The 20,000-nt window shown below is 46.5% G+C and overlaps 1 protein-coding gene across 1 annotated transcript in view; it reads right to left on the bottom strand.

The window, feature by feature from the left end:
- LOC115190095 (ryanodine receptor 2) overlaps nt 1-20,000 on the bottom strand; it is a 222,833-nt gene that overhangs the window by 103,509 nt on the left and 99,324 nt on the right. The window contains exons 24-29 of the mRNA XM_029748570.1: nt 15,217-15,227; nt 11,688-11,823; nt 11,062-11,248; nt 7,189-7,300; nt 4,633-4,753; nt 2,159-2,328 (exon numbers count right to left, since the gene is read on the bottom strand). Coding sequence (XP_029604430.1) covers nt 2,159-2,328; nt 4,633-4,753; nt 7,189-7,300; nt 11,062-11,248; nt 11,688-11,823; nt 15,217-15,227 — 737 coding nt within the window. The remainder of the gene's footprint in view (nt 1-2,158; nt 2,329-4,632; nt 4,754-7,188; nt 7,301-11,061; nt 11,249-11,687; nt 11,824-15,216; nt 15,228-20,000) is intronic.

Genomic DNA, 20,000 nt, shown 5'->3' with positions numbered 1-20,000 from the left:
ACTCACTGCGTCTATAAGGTTAGAGACTCACTGTGTCTATAAGGTTAGAGACTCACTGTGTCTACAGGGTTAGAGACTCACTGCATCTACAGGGTTAGAGACTCACTGTGTCTACAGGGTTAGAGACTCACTGCATCTACAGGGTTAGAGACTCACTGTGTCTACAGGGTTAGAGACTCACTGCATCTACAGGGTTAGAGACTCACTGTGTCTATAAGGTTAGAGACTCACTGCATCTACAGGGTTAGAGACTCACTGCGTCTACAGGGTTAGAGACTCACTGTGTCTACAGGGTTAGAGACTCACTGTGTCTATAAGGTTAGAGACTCACTGTGTCTATAAGGTTAGAGACTCACTGTGTCTACAGGGTTAGAGACTCACTGTGTCTACAGGGTTAGAGACTCACTGCATCTACAGGGTTAGAGACTCACTGTGTCTACAGGGTTAGAGACTCACTGTGTCTACAGGGTTAGAGACTCACTGCATCTACAGGGTTAGAGACTCACTGTGTCTACAGGGTTAGAGACTCACTGTGTCTAAAGGTTAGAGACTCACTGCATCTACAGGGTTAGAGACTCACTGTGTCTACAGGGTTAGAGACTCACTGCGTCTATAAGGTTAGAGACTCACTGCGTCTATAAGGTCAGGGTTAGAGACTCACTGCGTCTACAGGGTTAGAGACTCACTGTGTCTACAGGGTTAGAGACTCACTGTGTCTACAGGGTTAGAGACTCACTGTGTCTATAAGGTCAGGGTTAGAGACTCACTGCGTCTATAAGGTCAGGGTTAGAGACTCACTGCGTCTACAGGGTTAGAGACTCACTGTGTCTACAGGGTTAGAGACTCACTGCATCTACAGGGTTAGAGACTCACTGTGTCTACAGGGTTAGAGACTCACTGCGTCTACAGGGTTAGAGACTCACTGCATCTACAGGGTTAGAGACTCACTGTGTCTACAGGGTTAGAGACTCACTGTGTCTACAGGGTTAGAGACTCACTGCGTCTATAAGGTTAGAGACTCACTGCGTCTATAAGGTCAGGGTTAGAGACTCACTGCGTCTACAGGGTTAGAGACTCACTGTCTACAGGGTTAGAGACTCACTGCATCTACAGGGTTAGAGACTCACTGTGTCTACAGGGTTAGAGACTCACTGTGTCTACAGGGTTAGAGACTCACTGTGTCTACAGGGTTAGAGACTCACTGCGTCTATAAGGTCAGGGTTAGAGACTCACTGCGTCTACAGGGTTAGAGACTCACTGTGTCTACAGGGTTAGAGACTCACTGCATCTACAGGGTTAGAGACTCACTGTGTCTATAAGGTTAGAGACTCACTGTGTCTACAGGGTTAGAGACTCACTGTGTCTATAAGGTTAGAGACTCACTGTGTCTACAGGGTTAGAGACTCACTGTGTCTACAGGGTTAGAGACTCACTGTGTCTACAGGGTTAGAGACTCACTGCGTCTACAGGGTTAGAGACTCACTGTGTCTACAGGGTTAGAGACTCACTGCATCTACAGGGTTAGAGACTCACTGCGTCTACAGGGTTAGAGACTCACTGCGTCTATAAGGTTAGAGACTCACTGTGTCTACAGGGTTAGAGACTCACTGTGTCTACAGGGTTAGAGACTCACTGCGTCTACAGGGTTAGAGACTCACTGTGTCTACAGGGTTAGAGACTCACTGTGTCTACAGGGTTAGAGACTCACTGTGTCTATAAGGTTAGAGACTCACTGTGTCTATAAGGTTAGAGACTCACTGCGTCTACAGGGTTAGAGACTCACTGTGTCTACAGGGTTAGAGACTCACTGTGTCTATAAGGTTAGAGACTCACTGTGTCTATAAGGTTAGAGACTCACTGTGTCTATAAGGTTAGAGACTCACTGTGTCTACAGGGTTAGAGACTCACTGTGTCTACAGGGTTAGAGTCTCACTGTGTCTATAAGGTTAGAGACTCACTGTGTCTACAGGGTTAGAGACTCACTGTGTCTACAGGGTTAGAGACTCACTGTGTCTATAAGGTTAGAGACTCACTGTGTCTACAGGGTTAGAGACTCACTGTGTCTACAGGGTTAGAGACTCACTGTGTCTACAGGGTTAGAGACTCACTGTGTCTACAGGGTTAGAGACTCACTGTGTCTATAAGGTTAGAGACTCACTGTGTCGAGCGAGGCAGCAGCCCTAAGGTCGGGCAGGAATCCGACCTCCAGCAGATGAAGTAGGAAGTTCTGGTCCTCTATCCCGTAGACCCGGTCCAGGAACAGCACCATGGCTGCCTTGTGGTCCGGACAGAACCCAGCTGACATATCAGGTTCAACCACTGATCCATCTGGAAACACATAACAGACAGACCAGAGACAGGGTTCAACCACCGATCCATCTGGATACACATAACAGATAGGCCAGAGACAGGGTTCAACCACCGATCCATCTGGATACACATAACAGACAGACCAGAGACAGGGTTCAACCACCGATCCATCTGGATACACATAACAGACAGACCAGAGACAGGGTTCAACCACTGATCCATCTGGATACAGATTGGAAACTATATTTTAGTTCAGTTTAACAGAGTAGTGGATGGTTTTAGGCCAGTCTAACATAGTAGTGGATGGTTTTAGGTCAGTTTAACAGAGTAGTGGATGGTTTTAGGCCAGTTTAACAGCGTAGTGCATGGTTTAGGCCAGTTTAACAGAGTAGTGGATGGTTTTAGGCCAGTTTAACAGAGTAGTGGATGGTTTTAGGCCAGTTTACCAGAGTAGTGGATGGTTTTAGGCCAGTTTAACAGAGTAGTGAAGGGTTTTAGGCCAGTTTAACAGAGTAGTGGATGGTTTTAGGTCAGTATGGTTTTAGGCCAGTTTAACAGAGTAGTGGATGGTTTTAGGTTAGTTTAACAGAGTAGTGTATGGTTTTAGGTCAGTATGGTTTTAGGCCAGTTTTAACAGAGTAGTGGATGGTTTTTAGGCCAGTTTTAACAGAGTAGTGGATGGTTTTAGGCCAGTTTAACAGAGTAGTGGATGGTTTTAGGTCAGTTTACCAGAGTAGTGGATGGTTTTAGGTCAGTTAACAGAGTAGTGGATGGTTTTAGGCCAGTCTAACAGAGTAGTGGATGGTTTAGGCCAGTTTAACAGAGTAGTGGATGGTTTAGGCCAGTTTAACAGAGTAGTGGATGGTTTTAGGTCAGTTAACAGAGTAGTGGATGGTTTTAGGCCAGTCTAACAGAGTAGTGGATGGTTTTAGGCCAGTTAACAGAGTAGTGGATGGTTTTAGGCCAGTCTAACAGAGTAGTGGATGGTTTTAGGCCAGTTTAACAGAGTAGTGGATGGTTTTAGGTCAGTTTAACAGAGTAGTGGATGGTTTTAGGTCAGTATGGTTGAGGCCAGTTTAACAGAGTAGTGGATGGTTTTAGGCCAGTTTACCAGAGTAGTGGATGGTTTTAGGTCAGTTTAACAGAGTAGTGGATGGTTTAGGCCAGTTTAACAGAGTAGTGGATGGTTTAGGCCAGTTTAACAGAGTAGTGGATGGTTTTAGGTCAGTTTAACAGAGTAGTGGATGGTTTTAGGTCAGTTTAACAGAGTAGTGGATGGTTTTAGGCCAGTTTAACAGAGTAGTGAAGGTTTTAGGGTCAGTTTAACAGAGTAGTGGAGGGTTTTAGGTCAGTTTAACAGAGTAGTGGAGGGTTTTAGTTCAGTTTAACAGAGTAGTGGATGGTTTTAGGCCCAGTTAACAGAGTAGTGGATGGTTTTAGGCCAGTTTAACAGAGTAGTGGATGGTTTTAGGCCAGTTTAACAGAGTAGTGGATGGGTTTAGGCCAGTTTAACAGAGTAATGGATGGTTTTAGGCCAGTCTAACAGAGTAGTGGATGGTTTAGGCCAGTTTGCCAGAGTAGTGGAGGGTTTTAGGCCAGTTTAACAGAGTAGTGGATGGTTTTAGGCCAGTTAAACAGAGTAGTGGATGGGTTTAGGCCAGTTTAACAGAGTAGTGGATGGTTTTAGGTCAGTTTAACAGAGTAGTGGATGGTTTTAGGCCAGTTTAACAGAGTAGTGGATGGTTTTAGGCCAGTTTAACAGCGTAGTGCATGGTTATAGGCCAGTTTAACAGAGTAGTGGATGGTTTTAGGGTCAGTTTAACAGAGTAGTGGATGGTTTTAGGCCAGTTTAACAGAGTAGTGGATGGTTTTAGGCCAGTTTAACAGAGTAGTGGAGGGTTTTAGGCCAGTTTAACAGAGTAGTGGATGGTTTTAGGTTAGTTTAACAGAGTAGTGGATGGTTATAGGCCAGTTTAACAGAGTAGTGGATGGTTTTAGGCCAGTTTAACAGAGTAGTGGAGGGTTTTAGGCCAGTTTAACAGAGTACTGGATGGATTTAGGCCAGTTTAACAGAGTAGTGGATGGTTTTAGGCCAGTCTAACATAGTAGTGGATGGTTATAGGCCAGTTTAACAGAGTAGTGGATGGTTTTAGGCCAGTTTAACAGAGTAGTGGAGGGTTTTAGGCCAGTTTCACAGAGTAGTGGATGGTTTTCAGGGCCCACTGTGCAGAACTCCCTGCTGCTCCAGCTCGGATGGACCTTGGGCAATACCTTATACCCCTGCAATGCCTGAGAGGTATAGCGGGAAGAGTTTCCACCCACCTTTGGCCAGAGTTGGCATGGGAAAGGGTATGCTGATCACTCCTTCCAGGTCCTCTATAGGGATCAGGGAACGTAGGATGGCTCTTATCCTTATGGCCTCGCCCTTCCCTGCATGGATCAGCTGGAAAACACAACACCCCTTCTCAGAGAACGCCTGCATCGCAAAGGTAATGTGCCTTAATGTGTCTGGGCCCCAGGAAGAGCAAGGCAGCAGCTAATGAGGGTCCGTAATAACGACAAAATACAACTACAAATGCCCCCCTACTCCCTATATAGAACACTATAGAGCACTACTTTATCCTACAGCCCTATTCCCTATATAGAGCACTACTGTTGACCAGAGCCCTATTCCCTATATAGAGCACTACTGTTGACCAGAGCCCTATTCCCTATATAGAACACTACTGTTGACCAGAGCCCTATTCCCTATATAGAACACTACTGTTGACCAGAGCCCTATTCCCTATATAGAACACTACTGTTGACCAGAGCCCTATTCCCTATATAGAACACTACTGTTGACCAGAGCCCTATTCCCTATATAGAGCACTACTGTTGACCAGGGCCCTATTCCCTATATAGAACACTACTGTTGACCAGAGCCCTATTCCCTATATAGAACACTACTGTTGACCAGAGCCCTATTCCCTATATAGAGCACTACTGTTGACCAGAGCCCTATTCCCTATAGAGCACTACTGTTGACCAGAGCCCTATTCCCTATATAGTGCACTACTGTTGACCAGAGCCCTATTCCCTATATAGAGCACTACTGTTGACCAGAGCCCTATTCCCTATATAGAGCACTACTGTTGACCAGAGCCCTATTCCCTATATAGAGCACTACTGTTGACCAGAGCCCTATTCCCTATATAGAGTACTACTGTTGACCAGAGCCCTATTCCCTATATAGAGCACTACTGTTGACCAGAGCCCTATTCCCTATATAGAACACTACTGTTGACCAGAGCCCTATTCCCTATATAGAGCACTACTGTTGACCAGAGCCCTATTCTTTATATAGAGCACTACTGTTGACCAGAGCCCTATTCCCTATATAGAGCACTACTGTTGACCAGAGCCCTATTCCCTATATAGAGCACTACTGTTGACCAGAGCCCTATTCCCTATATAGAGCACTACTGTTGACCAGAGCCCTGGCTAAATGGCTGGCAGAAGATTTGAAAAATGATCAGAAAACCTCAACTTGGCCAACGATGAAATGTTGAAATGAAATGAGGGTTAGAGACTTTCTTTATTAAAGTGTAATTTATCCAGTCTACCATCACTCCCTCTCTACCATCACTCCCTCTCTACCATCACTCCCTCTCTACCATCACTCCCTCTCTACCATCACTCCCTCTCTACCATCACTCCCTCTCTACCATCACTCCCTCTCTACCATCACTCCCTCTCTACCATCACTCCCTCTCTACCATCACTCCCTCTCTACCATCACTCCCTCTCTACCATCACTCCCTCTCTACCATCACTCCCTCTCTGTGCTCCAGCATGACCCTGGTTCTTACAATGGCCCAGTCTCAAATAGCACCCTATTGGTTCTTACAGTGGCCCAGTCTCAAATAGCACCCTATTGGTTCTTACAGTGGCCCAGTCTCAATTAGCACCCTATTGGTTCTTACAATGGCCCAGTCTCAATTAGCACCCTATTGGTTCTTACAATGGCCCAGTCTCAAATAGCACCCTATTGGTTCTTACAATGGCCCAGTCTCAATTAGCACCCTATTGGTTCTTACAATGGCCCAGTCTCAATTATCACCCTATTGGTTCTTACAATGGCCCAGTCTCAAATAGCACCCTATTGGTTCTTACAATGGCCCAGTCTCAATTAGCACCCTATTGGTTCTTACAATGGCCCAGTCTCAATTAGCACCCTATTGGTTCTTACAATGGCCCAGTCTCAAATAGCACCCTATTGGTTCTTACAATGGCCCAGTCTCAATTAGCACCCTATTGGTTCTTACAGTGGCCCAGTCTCAATTATCACCCTATTGGTTCTTACAGTTTCCCAGTCTCAATTAGCACCCTATTGGTTCTTACAGTGGCCCAGTCTCAATTAGCACCCTATTGGTTCTTACAATGGCCCAGTCTCAATTATCACCCTATTGGTTCTTACAATAGCCCAGTCTCAAATAGCACCCTATTGGTTCTTACAATGGCCCAGTCTCAAATAGCACCCTATTGGTTCTTACAATGGCCCAGTCTCAATTAGCACCCTATTGGTTCTTACAATGGCCCAGTCTCAATTATCACCCTATTGGTTCTTACAATGGCCCAGTCTCAAATAGCACCCTATTGGTTCTTACAATGGCCCAGTCTCAATTATCACCCTATTGGTTCTTACAATGGCCCAGTCTCAAATAGCACCCTATTGGTTCTTACAGTGGCCCCGTCTCAAATAGCACCCTATTGGTTCTAAGACTGCCTGTCCATTTGTAAGTCAGTCTGTCTGTCTGTCCGTCCGTCCGTCCGTCCGTCCGTCTGTCTGTATCCTGTCTGTCTAAGGCGTTGACTCCTCCTCTATCTGTGACTCACGTGCATCTCAGGTGCGCAGCGCCCCAGCAGGTCTATGAGGGCGGCGTAGAAGGTCATTATAGCGTTTCCCATGTGAATAGTGTCATCCTCCTCATCCTCCAATAACACCTCACTGCTGAGGACACACACACACACACACACACACACACACACACACACACACACACACACACACACACACACACACACAGTACAAGTCAAAAGTTTGGACACACCTACTCATTCAAGGGTTTTTCTTTATTTTTACTATTTACTACATTGTAGAATAATAGTGAAGACATCAAAACTATGAAATAACACATATGGAATCATGTAGTAACCAAAAAAAGTGTTAAACAAATCAAAAATATATTTTAGATTCTTCAAAGTGGCCTCCCTTTGCCTTGATGACAGCTTTACACACTCTTGGCGTTCTCTCAACCAGCTTCATGAGGAATGCTTTTCCAACAGTCTTGAAGGAGTTCCCACATATGCTGAGCACTTGTTGGCTGATTTTCCCTTCACTCTGCGGTCCGACTCATCCCAAACCATCTCAATTGGGTTGAGGTCGGGTGATTGTGGAGGCCAGGTCATCTGATGCAGCGCTCCATCACTCTCCTTCTTGGTCAAATAGCCCTCACACAGCCTGGAGTTGCGTTGGGTCGTTGTTTCTGAGTCTGACGCCTGATAATAGTAGGGCAGACTATCTCAGGGACTTTTATAGGACACCTGGTAGCATGGCCAGACAGAACAGGAACACTGATGAGTAATGAGGACATACTCTGGCGCAGGGGAGGCAGGAGAGAGTCCAGAGGGAGGGAGAGTGGACATACTCTGGCGCAGGGGAGGCAGGAGAGAGTCCAGAGGGAGGGAGAGTGGACGGCGGAGAGAGAGAGAGAGAGAGAGGGGGGGAGGGGGGGAGGTAGTGATGGAGTTGGAGGGAGAGGAGGGAGAGAGCGAGTGAGAGAAAAAAGGTGAGAGAGAACGGGACAGAGAGAGAGAGAACGGGACAGAGAGAACGGGACAGAGAGAGAGAGAACGGGACAGAGAGAACGGGACAGAGAGAGAGAGAACGGGACAGAGAGAACGGGACAGAGAGAGAACGGGACAGAGAGAGAACGGGACAGAGAGAACGGGACAGAGAGAACGGGACAGAGAGAACGGGACAGAGAGAACGGGACAGAGAGAACGGGACAGAGAGAGAACGGGACAGAGAGAACGGGACAGAGAGAGAACGGGACAGAGAGAACTGGACAGAGAGAACGGGACAGAGAGAACGGGACAGAGAGAACGGGACAGAGAGAGAACGGGACAGAGAGAACGGGACAGAGAGAGAACGGGACAGAGAGAACGGGACAGAGAGAGAACGGGACAGAGAGAACGGGACAGAGAGAACGGGACAGAGAGAGAGAGAACGGGACAGAGAGAACGGGACAGAGAGAACGGGACAGAGAGAGGTACTGTAGAGGTAGGAGAAGAACCCACCCCTACAGTGTTAGGGTTAGAGCTAGCACAGTTCAATGGAACCTACAGTGTTAGGGTTAGAGCTAGCCCAGTTCAATGGAACCTACAGTGTTAGGGTTAGAGCTAGCCCAGTTCAATGGAACCTACAGTGTTAGGGTTAGAGCTAGCCCAGTTCAATGGAACCTACAGTGTTAGGGTTAGAGCTAGCACAGTTCAATGGAACCTACAGTGTCCTGCTATGTCAGGGGTATCTACAGTGTCCTGCTATGTCAGGGGTATCTACAGTGTCCTGCAATGTCAGGGGTACCGACAGTGTCCTGCTATGTCAGGGGTACTGACAGTGTCCTGCTATGTCAGGGGTACCGACAGTGTCCTGCTATGACAGGGGTACCGACAGTGTCCTGCTATGACAGGGGTATCTACAGTGTCCTGCTATGACAGGGGTACCTACAGTGTCCTGCTATGGCAGGGGTACCAACAGTGTCCTGCTATGACAGGGGCTCCTACAGTGTCCTGCTATGACAGGGGCACCTACAGTGTCCTGCTATGACAGGGGTACCTACAGTGTCCTGCTATGACAGGGGTACCTACAGTGTCCTGCTATGACAGGGGTACCTACAGTGTCCTGCTATGACAGGGGCACCTACAGTGTCCTGCTATGACAGGGGTACCGACAGTGTCCTGCTGTGACAGGGGTACCTACAGTGTCCTGCTGTGACAGGGGTACCTACAGTGTCCTGCTATGACAGGGGCACCTACAGTGTCCTGCTATGACAGGGGTACCGACAGTGTCCTGCTGTGACAGGGGTACCTACAGTGTCCTGCTATGACAGGGGTACCTACAGGTTCCTGCTATGACAGGGGTATCTACAGTGTCCTGCTATGACAGGGGTACCTACAGTGTCCTGCTATGACAGGGGTATCTACAGTGTCCTGCTATGACAGGGGTATCTACAGTGTCCTGCTATGGCAGGGGTATCTACAGTGTCCTGCTATGACAGCGGTACCTACAGTGTCCTGCTATGACAGGGGTACCTACAGTGTCCTGCTATGACAGGGGTACCTACAGTGTCCTGCTATGACAGGGGTACCTACAGTGTACTATGACAGGGGCATCTACAGTGTCCTGCTATGACAGGGGTACCTACAGTGTCCTGCTATGACAGGGGTACCTACAGTGTACTATGACAGGGGCATCTACAGTGTCCTGCTATGACAGGGGTACCTACAGTGTCCTGCTATGACAGGGGTACCTACAGTGTCCTGCTATGACAGGGGTACCTACAGTGTACTATGACAGGGGCATCTACAGTGTCCTGCTATGAAAAGGGGTACCGACAGTGTCCTGCTATGACAGGGGTACCTACAGTGTCCTGCTATGACAGCGGTACCTACAGTGTCCTGCTATGACAGCGGTGACAGGGGTACCTACAGTGTCCTGCTATGACAGGGGTACCGACAGTGTCCTGCTATGACAGGGGTACCTACAGTGTCCTGCTATGACAGGGGTACCTACAGTGTCCTGCTATGACAGGGGTATCTACAGTGTCCTGCTATGGCAGGGGTACCTACAGTGTCCTGCTATGACAGGGGTACCTACAGTGTCCTGCTATGACAGGGGTATCTACAGTGTCCTGCTATGGCAGGGGTACCTACAGTGTCCTGCTATGACAGGGCTACAGTGTCCTGCTATGACAGGGGTACCTACAGTGTCCTGCTATGACAGGGGTATCTACAGTTTCCTGCTATGACAGGGGTATCTACAGTGTCCTGCTATGGCAGGGGTATCTACAGTGTCCTGCTATGACAGCGGTACCTACAGTGTCCTGCTATGACAGGGGTATCTACAGTGTCCTGCTATGACAGGGGTACCTACAGTGTCCTGCTATGACAGGGGTACCTACAGTGTCCTGCTATGACAGGGGTACCGACAGTGTCCTGCTATGACGGGGTACCGACAGTGTCCTGCTATGACAGGGGTATCTACAGTGTCCTGCTATGGCAGGGGTACCTACAGTGTCCTGCTATGACAGGGGTACCGACAGTGTCCTGCTATGTCAGGGGTACCGACAGTGTCCTGCTATGTCAGGGGTACCGACAGTGTCCTGCTATGACAGGGGTACCGACAGTGTCCTGCTATGACAGGGGTACCTACAGTGTCCTGCTGGCCTCTGAGGTAGGGGAGGGCCCGTCTCTACAGGGGTACCTACAGTGTCCTGCTGGCCTCTGAGGTAGGGGAGGGCCCGTCTCTACAGGGGTACCTACAGTGTCCTGCCGGCCTCTGAGGTAGGGGAGGGCCCGTCTCTACAGGGGTACCTACAGTGTCCTGCCGGCCTCTGAGGTAGGGGAGGGCCCGTCTCTACAGGGATACCTACAGTGTACTGCCGGCTTCTGAGGTAGGAGAGGGCCCGTCTTTACAGGGGTACCTACAGTGTCCTGCCGGCCTCTGAGGTAGGGGAGGGCCCGTCTCTACAGGGGTCCTCTGATATCTTGATGGCTTCCATCATGGCTGCCAGGAGACCATTCCCCCCTTCTCCGCGCAGGGCGGGGCCAAAGCACTCCGGCCGACGAATCAGCAGCCTCACCACCACGTTGGCGTTCTCCTCCACACTCTCACCTGATAGGACGACAGGTAAATCATGACATCATTCATAACTTCAATACCTCCTACCTGAGATCATGGGTAAAGATTGACTTCAATACCCCCTACCTGAGATCATGGGTAAAGATTGACTTCAATACCTCCTACCTGAGATCATGGGTAAAGATTGACTTCAATACCTCCTACCTGAGATCATGGGTAAAGATTGACTTCAATACCTCCTACCTGAGATCATGGGTAAAGATTGACTTCAATACCTCGACCATAGAAGTATTTAACAGATTGATAATACATTTCCTTCAACCAACCAATAACCAAGACCATCTACCAACCACAGACAAATGTTATGAATGAAATGAAGGATTATATGAAAATAACCAAGACCATCTACCGACAACAGACAGATGTTATAATGAAATCGGCAACTGCCATAGGTATGGAAATGCACGTGTACCGTTGCAGAACACCGCGAAGCGGAGGAAGTCGAGGTATCTCTCTCCTTCGACGGGGTTCCAGCCGATATCAGGGTACCCTTTACACACTAGCATGGAGCAGCTCTGGAGACCACAGCCAGCCAAGTACTGCACCACCTAGGGAAGAGGAGGCAGAGGGAGAGGGTTAGTAGGGAAAGGTCTGGGTCAGGACCTCACGCTGTGTCAGAGTCAGCGGAGGAAGGGAAAGTCATGGTGAGGCCAAGTTATGTCACCAAAACAGTCCACGTCCTTGGATAATGGATAGGATCCTGATTGTCTCAGTAGACAGATCAGGTAGGAGGTCATCAGAGAGTTCCTAACTGTTAGGAATAAACTAGGATTCCTGAGGAGCCCCACGGTGGAGGACATCAGAGAGGAATAAACTAGGATTCCTGAGGAGCCCCATGATGGAGGACATCAGAGAGGAATAAACTAGGATTCCTGAGGAGCCCCATGATGGAGGACATCAGAGAGTTCCTAACTGTTAGGACTAAACTAGGATTCCTGAGGAGCCCACGGTGGAGGACATCAAAGAGTTTCTAACTGTTACGAATAAACTAGGATTCCTGAGGAGCCCCACGATGGAGGACATCAGAAAGGAATAAACTAGGATTCCTGAGGAGCCCCATGGTGGAGGACATCAGAGAGGAATAAACTAGGATTCCTGAGGAGCCCCACGTTGGAGGACATCAGAGAGGAATAAACTAGGATTCCTATTGAACCTGGAGGAGCCCCACGGTGGAGGACATCAGAGAGTTCCTAACTGTTAGGAATAAACTAGGATTCCTGAGGAGCCCCACGGTGGAGGACATCAGAGAGGAATAAACTAGGATTCCTGAGGAGCCCCATGGTGGAGGACATCAGAGAGGAATAAACTAGGATTCCTGAGGAGCCCCATGATGGAGGACATCAGAGAGTTCCTAACTGTTAGGAATAAACTAGGATTCCTGAGGAGCCCCACGGTGGAGGACATCAGAGAGGAATAAACTAGGATTCCTGAGGAGCCCCACGGTGGAGGTCATCAGAGAGTTCCTAACTGTTAGGAATAAACTAGGATTCATGAGGAGCCCCACGGTGGAGGACATCAGAGAGTTCCTAACTGTTAGGAATAAACTAGGATTCCTATTGAACATGGAGGAGCCCCATCGTGACCTCTACAGTCTTCTTATCTGCATATTGCTCCAATGGGACGATTACCATCATTTAATCAACCAAACATTACCATTAGCTTGCTACTGTACCATACAGTACACATCTCTTGTTTACTACCAAAAAGCTACATGTGAGCTTGTCTTACATTAAAGTTTACCTGTCTGTTCCCCTGGCTGTAGTCTTTAAATTGTATTTTTTATTTTACCTTTGTTTAACCAGGTAGGCAAGTTGAGAACAAGTTCTCATTTACAACTGCGACCTGGTCAAGATAAAGCAAAGCAGTTCGACAACATACAACAACACAGAGTTACACATGGAGAAAAACAAACATACAGTCAATAATACAGTACAAAAACAAGTCTATATACAATGTGATCAAATGAGGTGAGATAAGGGAGGTAAAGGCAAAAAAGGCCATGGTGGCAAAGTAAATACAATATAGCAAGTAAAACACTGGAATGGTAGATTTGCAGTAGGTGAATGTGCAAAGTAGAAATAGAAATAATGGGGTGCAAGGGAGCAAAATAAATAAATAAATACAGTTGGGGATGAGGTAATTGTTTGGGCTATTTATAGATGGGCTATGTACAGGTGCAGTGATCTATGAGCTGCTCTGACAGCTGGTGATTAAAGCTAGTGAGGGAGATAAGTGTTTCCAGTTTCAGAGATTTTTGTAGTTCGTTCCAGTCATTGGCAGCAGAGAACTGCAAGGAAAGGTGGCCGAAGGAGGAATTGGCTTTGGGGATGACCTGAGAGATATACCTGCTGGAGCGCGTGCTACGGGTGGGTGCTGCTATGGTGACCAGTGAGCTGAGATAAGGGGGGACTTTACCTAGCAGGGTCTTGCAGATGACCTGGAACCAGTGGGTTTGGCGATGAGTATGAAGCGAGGGCCAGCTAACGAGAGCGTACAGGTCGCAATGGTGGGTAGTATATGGGGCTTTGATGACAAAACGGATGGCACTGTGATAGACTGCATCCAATTTGTTGAGTAGGGTGTTGGAGACTATTTTGTAAATGACATCGCCGAAGTCGAGGATCGGTAGGATGGTCAGTTTTATGAGGTTATGTTTGGCAGCATGAGTGAAGGATGCTTTGTTGCGAAATAGGAAGCCAATTCTAGATTTAACTTTGGATTGGAGATGTTTGATGTGAGTCTGGAAGGAGAGTTTACAGTCTAACCAGACTCCTAGGTATTTATAGTTGTCCACATATTCTAAGTCAGAACCGTCCAGAGTAGTGATGCTGGACGGGCGGGCAGTGATCGATTGAATAGCATGCATTTAGTTTTACTTGTATTTAAGAGCAGTTGGAGGCCACGGAAGGAGTGTTGTATGGCATTGGAGCTCGTCTGGAGGGTTGTTAACACAGTGTCCAAAGAAGGGCCAGAAGTATACAGAATGGTGTCGTCTGCGTAGAGGTGGATCAGAGACTCACCAGCAGCAAGAGTGACATCATTGATGTATACAGAGAAAAGAGTTGGCCCAAGAATTGAACCCTGTGGCACCCCCATAGAGACTGCCAGAGGCCCGGACAACAGGCCCTCCGATTTGACACACTGAACTCTATCAGAGAAGTAGTTGGTGAACCAGGCGAGGCAGTCATTTGAGAAACCGAGGCTGTTGAGTCTGCTGATGAGGATGTGGTGATTGACAGAGTCGAAAGCCTTGGCCAGGTCAATGAATACGGCTGCACAGTATTGTTTCTTATCGATGGCGGTTAAGATATCGTTTAGGACCTTGAGCGTGGCTGAGGTGCACCCATGACCAGCTCGGAAACCAGATTGCATAGTGGAGAAGGTACGGTGGGATTGGAAATGGTCGGTGATCTGTTTGTTAACTTGGCTTTCGAAGACCTTAGAAAGGCAGGGTAGGATAAATATAGGTCTGTAGCAGTTTGGGTCAAGAGTGTCCCCCCCTTTGAAGAGGGGGATGACCGCGGCAGCTTTCCAACCTTTGGGAATCTCAGACGACACGAAAGAGAGGTTGAACAGGCTGGTAATAGGGGTTGCAACAATTTAGGCAGATAATTTTAGAAAGAAAGGGTCCAGATTGTCTAGCCCGGCTGATTTGTAGGGGTCCAAATAACTCCATACATTCAGCATCATTTCTCATCTCAAACCTAGATTAGTACCGTTTTACTTAAATCAAACTGTTAGGGAACACTGCACCAACGATATGAGGTATAGACTACATCCAGGGAACACTGCACCAACGATATGAGGTATAGACTACATCCAGGGAACACTGCACCAACGATATGAGGTATTAGACTATCAGGCAACACTGCACCAACGTATAGGTATAGACTACATCCAGGGAACACTGCAACACAAACGATATGAGGTATAAGACCTACATCCAGGAACACTGCACCCACGATATGAGGTATAGACTACATCCAGGGAACACTGCACCAACGATATGAGGTATAGACTACATCCAGGGAACACTGCACCAACGATATGAGGTATAGACTACATCCAGGGAACACTGCACCAACGATATGAGGTATAGACTACATCCAGGGAACACTGCACCAACGATATGAGGTATAGACTACATCCAGGGAACACTGCACCAACGATATGAGGTATAGACTACATCCAGGGAACACTGCACCAACGATATGAGGTATAGACTACATCCAGGGAACACTGCACCAACGATATGAGGTATAGACTACATCCAGGGAACACTGCACCAACGATATGAGGTATAGACTACATCCAGGGAACACTGCACCAACGATATGAGGTATAGACTACATCCAGGGAACACTGCACCAACGATATGAGGTATAGACTACATCCAGGGAACACTGCACCAACGATATGAGGTATAGACTACATCCAGGGAACACTGCAACCAACGATATGAGGTATAGACTACATCCAGGGAACACTGCACCAACGATATGAGGTATAGACTACATCCAGGGAACACTGCACCAACGATATGAGGTATAGACTACATCCAGGGAACACTGCACCAACGATATGAGGTATAGACTACATCCAGGGAACACTGTACCAACGATATGAGGTATAGACTACATCCAGGGAACACTGCACCAACGATATGAGGGTATAGAACTACATCCAGGGAACACTGCACCAACGATATGAGATATAGACTACATCCAGGGAACACTGCACCAACGATATGAGGTATAGACTACATCCAGGGAACACTGCACCAACGATATGAGGTATAGACTACATCCAGGGAACACTGCACCAACGATATGAGGTATAGACTACATCCAGGGAACACTGCACCAACGATATGAGGTATAGACTACATCCAGGGAACACTGCACCAACGATATGAGGTATTAGACTACATCCAGGGGAAACACTGCACCAACGATATGAGGTATAGACTACAAATCCAGGGAACACTGCACCAACGATATGAGGTATAGACTACATCCAGGGAACACTGCACCAACGATATGAGGTATAGACTACATCCAGGGAACACTGCACCAACGATATGAGGTATAGACTACATCCAGGGAACACTGCACCAACGGTATTGATGTATAGACTATATCCAGGGAACACTGTACCAATGGTATTGATGTATAGACTATATCCAGGGAACACTGTACCAATGGTATTGATGTATAGACTACATCCAGGGAACACTGTACCAATGGTATTGATGTATAGACTATATCCAGGGAACACTGCACCAACGATATGAGGTGTAGACTACATCCAGGGAACACTGCACCAACGGTATTGATGTATAGACTACATCCAGGGAACACTGTACCAATGGTATGATGTATAGACTATATCCAGGGAACACTGTACCAATGGTATGATGTAAAGACTATATCCAGGGAACACTGTACCAATGGTATCTGTACCTCCTCTATACTGTACCTCCTCTATACTGTACCTCCTCTATACTGTACCTCCTCTATACTGTATCTCCTCTATACTGTACCTCCTCTATACTGTACCTCCTCTATAATGTACCTCCTCTATACTGTACCTCCTCTATACTGTATCTCCTCTATACTGTATCTCCTCTATACTGTACCTCCTCTATACTGTACCTCCTCTATACTGTACCTCCTCTATACTGTACCTCTATACTGTACCTCCTCTATACTGTACCTCCTCTATACTGTACCTCCTCTATACTGTATCTCCTCTATACTGTACCTCTATACTGTATCTCTATACTGTATCTCCTCTATACTGTATCTCCTCTATACTGTACCTCCTCTATACTGTACCTCCTCTAAACTGTACCTCCTCTAAACTGTACCTCCTCTATACTGTACCACCTCTATACTGTACTACCTCTATACTGTACCTCTATACTGTACCTCTATACTGTACCTCCTCTATACTGTACCTCCTCTATACTGTACCTCTATACTGTATCTCCTCTATACTGTACCTCCTCTATACTGTATCTCCTCTATACTGTACCTCCTCTATACTGTACCTCCTCTATACTGTACCTCTATACTGTATCTCCTCTATACTGTACCTCCTCTATACTGTACCTCCTCTATACTGTACCTCTATACTGTACCTCCTCTATACTGTACCTCTATACTGTACCTCTATACTGTACCTCCTCTATACTGTACCTCCTCTATACTGTATCTCCTCTATACTGTACCTCCTCTATACTGTACCTCTATACTGTACCTCCTCTATACTGTACCTCCTCTATACTGTACCTCCTCTATACTGTATCTCCCTCTATACTGTACCTCCTCTATACTGTACCTCCTCTATACTGTACCTCTATACTGTACCTCCTCTATACTGTACCTCCTCTATACTGTACCTCCTCTATACTGTATCTCCTCTATACTGTACCTCCTCTATACTGTACCTCTATACTGTACCTCCTCTATACTGTACCTCCTCTATACTGTATCTCCTCTATACTGTATCTCCTATATACTGTACCTCTATACTGTACCTCCTCTATACTGTACCTCAATACTGTACCTCAATACTGTACCTCTATACTGTACCTCTATACTGTACCTCCTCTATACTGTACCTCCTCTATACTGTACCTCTATACTGTACCTCTATACTGTACCTCTATACTGTCCTCTATACTTCCACTATACTGTACCTCTATACTGTACCTCCTCTATACTGTACCTCTATACTGTACCTCTATACTGTACCTCCTCTATACTGTACCTCCTCTATACTGTACCTCCTCTATACTGTATCTCCTCTATACTGTACCTACTCTATACTGTACCTCTATACTGTATCTCCTCTATACTGTACCTCCTCTATACTGTACCTCCTCTATACTGTATCTCCTCTATACTGTACCTCCTCTATAATGTACCTCCTCTATACTGTACCTCTATACTGTACCTCCTCTATACTGTACCTCTATACTGTACCTCCTCTATACTGTACTCCTCTATACTGTACCTCCTCTATACTGTATCTCTATACTGTACCTCTATACTGTACCTCTATACTGTACCTCCTCTATACTGTACCTCCTCTATACTGTACCTCCTCTATACTGTACCTCTATACTGTACCTCTATACTGTACCTCCTCTATACTGTACCTCCTCTATACTGTACCTCCTCTATACTGTACCTCTACACTGTACCTCCTCTATACTGTACCTCCTCTATACTGTACCTCCTCTATACTGTACCTCTATACTGTATCTCCTCTATACTGTACCTCCTCTATACTGTACCTCCTCTATACTGTACCTCCTCTATACTGTACCTCCTCTATACTGTACCTCTATACTGTATCTCCTCTATACTGTACCTCCTCTATACTGTACCACCTCTATACTGTACCTCCTCTATACTGTATCTCCTCTATACTGTACCTCTATACTGTACCTCCTCTATACTGTACCCCCTCTATACTGTACCTCCTCTATACTGTACCTCTATACTGTACCTCTATACTGTACCTCCTCTATACTGTACCTCCTCTATACTGTACCTCCTCTATAATGTATCTCCTCTATACTGTACCTCTATACTGTACCTCTATACTGTACCTCTATACTGTACCTCCTCTATACTGTCCCTCCTCTATACTGTATCTCCTCTATACTGTACCTCCTCTATACTGTACCTCCTCTATACTGTACCTCCTCCATACTGTACCTCGTCTATACTGTACCTCTATACTGTATCTCCTCTATACTGTACCTCCTCTATACTGTACCTCTATACTGTACCTCTATACTGTACCTCCTCTATACTGTACCTCCTCTATACTGTACCTCCTCTATACTGTACCACCTCTATACTGTATCTCCTCTATACTGTACCTCCTCTATACTGTACCTCCTCTATACTGTACCTCTATACTGTACCTCCTCTATACTGTATCTCCTCTATACTGTACCTCCTCTATACTGTATCTCCTCTATACTGTACCTCTATACTGTATCTCCTCTATACTGTACCTCCTCTATACTGTACCTCCTCTATACTGTACCTCCTCTATACTGTACCTCTATACTGTACCTCCTCTATACTGTAGCTCCTCTATACTGTACCTCCTCTATACTGTATCTCCTCTATACTGTACCTCTATACTGTATCTCCTCTATACTGTACCTCCTCTATACTGTACCTCCTCTATACTGTACCTCCTCTATACTGTACCTCTATACTGTACCTCCTCTATACTGTACCTCCTCTATACTGTACCTCCTCTATACTGTACCTCCTCTATACTGTACCTCTATACTGTATCTCCTCTATACTGTACCTCCTCTATACTGTACCTCCTCTATACTGTATCTCCTCTATACTGTACCTCTATACTGTACCTCCTCTATACTGTATCTCCTCTATACTGTACCTCCTCTATACTGTATCTCCTCTATACTGTATCTCCTCTATACTGTACCTCCTCTATACTGTATCTCCTCTATACTGTACCTCTATACTGTACCTCTATACTGTATCTCCTCTATACTGTACCTCCTCTATACTGTACCTCTATACTGTATCTCCTCTATACTGTACCTCCTCTATACTGTACCTCCTCTATACTGTACCTCCTTCTCCTCATACTGTACCACCCACTAATCACCTTCTATACTGTACTCCTCCTCTATTACTGTACCCAACCTCCTATACTGTATCTC

This window comes from Salmo trutta, unplaced genomic scaffold (assembly GCF_901001165.1).
Source record: "Salmo trutta unplaced genomic scaffold, fSalTru1.1, whole genome shotgun sequence".
NCBI lineage: Eukaryota > Metazoa > Chordata > Actinopteri > Salmoniformes > Salmonidae > Salmo > Salmo trutta.
The sequence above is the reverse complement of the archived record's forward strand: the minus strand, read 5'-3'. Positions and strand labels throughout refer to the sequence as shown.